General features: G+C 41.8%; 1 protein-coding gene across 1 annotated transcript in view; it reads right to left on the reverse strand.

The window, feature by feature from the left end:
- Nucleotides 1–5614, reverse strand: part of TRPM3 (transient receptor potential cation channel subfamily M member 3) — a 236995-nt gene that overhangs the window by 39453 nt on the left and 191928 nt on the right. The window contains exons 14-16 of the mRNA XM_010725728.3: nucleotides 4273–4562; nucleotides 3311–3539; nucleotides 746–913 (exon numbers count right to left, since the gene is read on the reverse strand). Coding sequence (XP_010724030.3) covers nucleotides 746–913; nucleotides 3311–3539; nucleotides 4273–4562 — 687 coding nt within the window. The remainder of the gene's footprint in view (nucleotides 1–745; nucleotides 914–3310; nucleotides 3540–4272; nucleotides 4563–5614) is intronic.

Raw genomic sequence — 5614 nt, forward strand, 5'->3', positions numbered from 1 at the left:
CCTGCCAAAAGACATCACAATCAAAATTAAGTAAACCAAATCAAACTAAGGTGAGGCAGGTCTGACAACTCTCCATAGCTGTATAATTTTCACTCTTGATAATTTTAACTGCTGATACATGTATAATTTTCAGAACTTTAGTTATCTGGTCCTTTTTGTTTTGTAAATCATTAATCTAACCTTCCTTGCAAGGTTCTTCTGAGCTACAGAAACTCTTACCAAGTGTTGAGCTGTCTAGCTACTTGTCAGTGTCTTCAGTTGATTGAAAACTGAATGTCTTAGTGTGAGAGGCACTGACTACAAATTCATGAAGAATTTTGAAAAATGTCTTCATGACCTTTCTTGCCTCTTTGCATGCTTGCTCTCTAATTAAGTTAACTAAAAAGAATAAACAAATCTCTAGTTTCCACACGATTCTGGGCATTTCCATCTGAAAAATAAATGGCGTGCATCATTAATACTAGAGAGGCCCACTCCATTTATCATGGTTGAGTGCTGAAATCTCTTGAATTTATTTCAGACAGTACAGCACCAAATCAAATTATGAATATATTACATTACAAAGTGATGCTTCAACATCACCGTGTGTTGCTGCAACATCAGGACACAACGATGTTTGATTTGCACCACAGAGATGGGAGAGTTATGAGTGACCATCATCTGCCAAGCACATTAAATGACCTACAACACCCACGGAATAGCAAACTGAGAGCAATAAGTCTGGCGATTTGTTGTCAGCTCTTACTGTGAGTTCCATGTCCTCTTCTTCTTTTTCTTTCACTGGCTTTTCTGGTTCCTCTGGCTCCTTCTCCTGAAGATGAATTTCATTAGCCTGAGACATGTAAGGCATATCATCTTTGTTCTTGAACTCCAAGCTGAGGATTGAAGGAGGAAGTAGAATTCCTAGAATTACCTAAAGCAATAATAATAATGACAACAGTAATCACCACAGTAAACAGATTACAATCATGATGTTACTTAGTGTCAAATGGAACAGCTCCCTCTGGACATGTGAGATGAGGAATACACTAGCGAATGTGAGTTTCTATGGCAATAGAGTATATGCCACTTGGGGTAATGTTTTCAAATTTCTGTAGTGAAACAAAGCGTGTAACTTCTATTAACACTAATAGGAGTGCTATGGCTAACTGCCTCTCCTGAATATCTGCTTTCTCATCAGATGTGTATTACACATTAAATGCATCTGCAAAATACTTTCTAGGGTAAGTGACATATGGAACCATGGGTGTGTTCAGACCTCAGAATTGCAGATTTCTGCGTTTTATGTAATAGGGAATGTCACTGTAAATGACATGCAAGAATTTTTCATTTCTGTAGAGAGGGTTAACGCATCCATGTTTAATGTATGCAGGTAGTGAAGGCATAAATGTGTGAATCTGAGGAGATGAGGCACAGCCAGTGATAGCAAATGCTGTTGTACTCAGCTATGCAGTCCCCTTAGATTTGGCTTCACTAGCCTGGCAGCCCACATTATGCTTACGCTAACGTCAGCTCCTTCTTTCCTGCCTTGTCTCTCTTATGCAGAGGGAATGCAGAAGGCACTACATTTCCCTTGTATGGATATATGCAATGAACAACACTTGGCATTAACTCTGTAGAAAAACTGAAGAGATATCATAACAAGAAGAAGCGGATGGTACACACAAGTACAACAACTTCTTCTGTTTATGCTGTTATCTCAGGAAAAGCAATTTTATTATATATCTCTCCCTAATTGACAGTGAAACCAGATATCAGCTTGTCAGCAGGTCAAGGGTGGTGATTGCACGTGCAACACTCGCTGACTGCAGTTAGAAGAATGCAGGCCATGCCCTGCTGTGGACAAGCTGAGTGCTGGGTTACCCATTCTGCTCCTGCACCAACTCCTTGCCAAGGAAGCTTATGGCAGAGCCAGCTCCTTGGGGGATTCAAAAAGCCTCTCCCCTTACTGAAGGTGCTGCCCCTCCCAGTGGGACTCTCAGGAAACAAGGCTCTTGCCTTTTGCCAGTTTCAATACGAGAAAATTGTTTGTGGGAAATAGTCTGTGATTCATGCTTGCAAATTAATCTCCTTGCTGTGCTGCTTTTTGTTCATGTAGCTTGCTTTACCTTTAAACAAGCTCTGCTAATGAACTCTAGTGAAATAAAACACAGACTGTGGACTGAGTAATGGATCCTTTTGAGGCTCTCCTGTTATGACAAGCCAAAAGGAGCATCTGTTACCTTTGGTTATCCACTGTGAGAGGAAGGTCTGTTTTATGGCTTCAGAGCTAAGAGCTGTAAACATGAAAGCATGCTGCGGGAAATGAGGTGCTGCTGGGACTGTACCTGCCCAGGTGGACTATTTATGAAGCTGAACATGAACCAGAGCAGCAGACCCCAGTGAGGGCACAGGGCTTGTCAGGAAAATAGTAAAGATGTCTCCAAACATAAGAATGTTTTCTGTCTGTAAGCAGAATGACATCTAAACACACCTCCAGCGGTAGTGCAGGGAGAATCCTACTAGTCACACCCATTCATAACTGTTACTGGATTAGACCCGGAATGATAATGATGCATGCACTTAACAGCACTCTCACCATTACCGAACAAACTGACTGAGCTATTACCACTTCTCACACACAAATCACGTGGGAAAGAGAAGCCTTTTCCTGAAAGCTTTTCTCTATCAGAGGAAGGAGGAGGCAATTCCTGGCTTTGTGCTGACTGATGAGCACAGCACATTGGTGAAGGTGAAAGAGGCCAGTTCAGGCTTCTTCTGGACAGAAATTTACTTCACAGAACCCACCTTGCTCTGTTAGCAGTTTTGCGGGTGGAAGTAAAGCTTAAGCAGCTTTAGAAATTGGATTATCCTCCAGATCCCCTCGGGTAGTCCCTCTGGGTCAGTCATCAGGCAGAGCAGCTGGGGACTGCAAGAACACATGCTGCTTGCTCTGGCCTCTTCTGTGGAGGGCTGCTGGATCAGCACCTTTTGCTATCAGTTAATTCACTTTCATATCCTTCTTTATTTATGTTTCAGAAGCTTGGCTAACTAACAGCGTATTAGCTGTTTTCTGGCTCTGTTTTCTTTCTGGTAACTCTGACTTGGGAAGGGGTACTGAGAAAGATAATAAAAACCTAAATAATGAACTTTGAGATTGGTTTAGTGACAAGTTGTTTGGTGAAATGATGAACACAGGAAGAATATATTCTGGTTAATGTCGCTATGAATAAGCACCCCAAAATAATGCTCATTAAGACAGTTATTACTGCAAGCCCCATTATCATCTATTAGAATTCCTCTGATAATTCAATTTTAAAACAGTGCTGACCTTTAGGCCAGAATTTTTGCGCATCCGGAGACGACCCATCCACATGTCTGTGAGCAGCATTTGGCTGCAAGTATGAGCAATGAAGTCCCTGTGCTTAGCAGCCACTGCGAGCTGCAGGCATGTGGCGTTGCTCCAGTTCTTCAGCTCGTAGGTCAGCAGTTTCATTGCCAGTTGCTCGTCCTGTTTGTATGACTGGTCCAGCAGCTCCACTGCCAATTGGCCAAAGTCCCTGCAAAAGAGGGACGTCCGATCATTCCTGTTAGTTCATGCAATTTGCTGCAGAAAACACCCCTCAATAACTGGCAGCCTCTGCAAGGGATGCATCACCATCACGCAAATCATGATGTTGACTGCACACACATTAATGGTAGGGATATATATATAAGTGGCCCAGCTTAGCTGTGCTGAGCACCCACACCTACCAGCTGTCTGCTCCCACCTTCCTGCCCACTTCCCTGACATTTTTTGGTTGAAATCCATTAGTTATCTGCAGCCTGGAGAACTGCTTCTCTGCTATTTGCTCATGATGTTATGAAAGAGCAGTGACCAACATCTTTTTCTGAATTCTCACCATTTTCAATGTCTCAGACTTTTAATATTAGAAAGAATTGCTTTGAACTTTAGTATGTCAACTTGATCACCTAAGTATGAGCTGCTGGTTAATCACCACCTCTCTCAGCATATGATGTTCAGAACAATTTCAACAGTTGTTCTGTTTGGGTTGATCAGAATGCCTAGTGAGGGCTCAGAGAGAACACATGAAATATAATCACTTAAGAAGTTATACTGCTAGCAACACTGCACCTTTTGCAGACAGATTGTTTGAAAATCAATTAGACTTTCTCCGAAGAGACTGCACTTTCCCTATAATTTAAAAGTGAAAGGCAAGATCAGCAGCCTCTCACTTTGTTTATTTTATATTTTACTTCACCTAGAAAAAATGTCCATGGAAGAAAATCTACCTCGAATTATGGTTCAGCTCTTGGGATATGTCATCCACCATGTCATTTTCTGATGCTTCATGGGCCATAGCTTTGCAGAGTTTGCAGGCCACCAGTGCTTTAGCCATAGCCTCCTCTCCATGCTGCCAAAAGAAGAGAGCCATCTTCTGGCGCTTCATAAGCACTGCCCACACCATCAGCTCATGGAACGGAAACGGAAAATGATTTATCTCAGGGTCATCCAAATCAATATCAACTTCTTCTTCTCTTTTCTTAGTTGTTTTCCTCCCTCGTCGTAAAGGGACATCGTCCTGTGAGAATTGCAGAGAAATTTTTTTCCTCAGGGAAGGAATTCAATCTATGCACACAATATTTTGGAGTCAGTACAAGAGATGTCAAATATACTACCTGCAGTGCAATCCCTTCAGCTTTTTTTGGATAAAAAATTCAACACCATAAAACAATGGCTATAAGTACAGATTCATGCACAGTAATTAAGAAGCCAATAATCCTATACCTAAACTCAGGGAAAAAGAACTTTGGACTCTGAACTGCCCTTACTTCCTGAGTACATTAAGCACCATTGAACAATGCCCAGAGACATTTTGAAATAGCCACAATTAAAATAAAGTTAAGCATTCACTTCAATTACAACATTACAATACATCCACCTTGTTCCTCCTCTGGACAACACATATCCAAGGGATGTTCTCATCTTCTTAGAATTTCCTACTTATTCCTAGTATTTTCTCACTTTATTTTCTCAGCAGAGTCAGAATTACCTTTCAACAATCCCATTTTATATTTCTACTACATGTTTACCCCTTCTTTCTCCAGTTCTACTTTGTTTTTACAACTAGACTTTATGCTTTTGTTTCTATAACATTTTAGCCAAATTGGACCATTCATGGATAAAGAATTTGTTAGATGGTTGTAGACAGAGGGCTGTGGCTCTGTGCCTAGATGGAGGCTGGTCACAAGTGGGACTGAAGCTTCAACATCTTTACCAGTGACTTAGACAGTTGGATTGAGTGTAGCCTCAGCAAATTTGATGACACCGAGCAGAGTGGTGCAGTTGATATAGCAGAAGAAAGGGATGCAATTCAGAGGAATCTTGAGAAGTGGGCTCATACGAACCTAATAAGGTTTTAAAAGGTTCAAAAGCCTGGGGTATTGCACTTGAGTAGGGGCAATCCCATATATGTCTATCTACAGGATGGCAGAAGAACTCCCTGAGAGCAGCTGTGTGAAGGACTCAGGGGTTCTGGTGGATGAAAAGCTTGATGTGAGCCAGCAGTGAGCACTTGCACCCTGGCAGGCCCACTGCATCCTGGACTGTATCAAAAAAGGGGTGGCCAGCAGG

This window comes from Meleagris gallopavo, chromosome Z, assembly GCF_000146605.3.
Source record: "Meleagris gallopavo isolate NT-WF06-2002-E0010 breed Aviagen turkey brand Nicholas breeding stock chromosome Z, Turkey_5.1, whole genome shotgun sequence".
Lineage (NCBI taxonomy): Eukaryota > Metazoa > Chordata > Aves > Galliformes > Phasianidae > Meleagris > Meleagris gallopavo.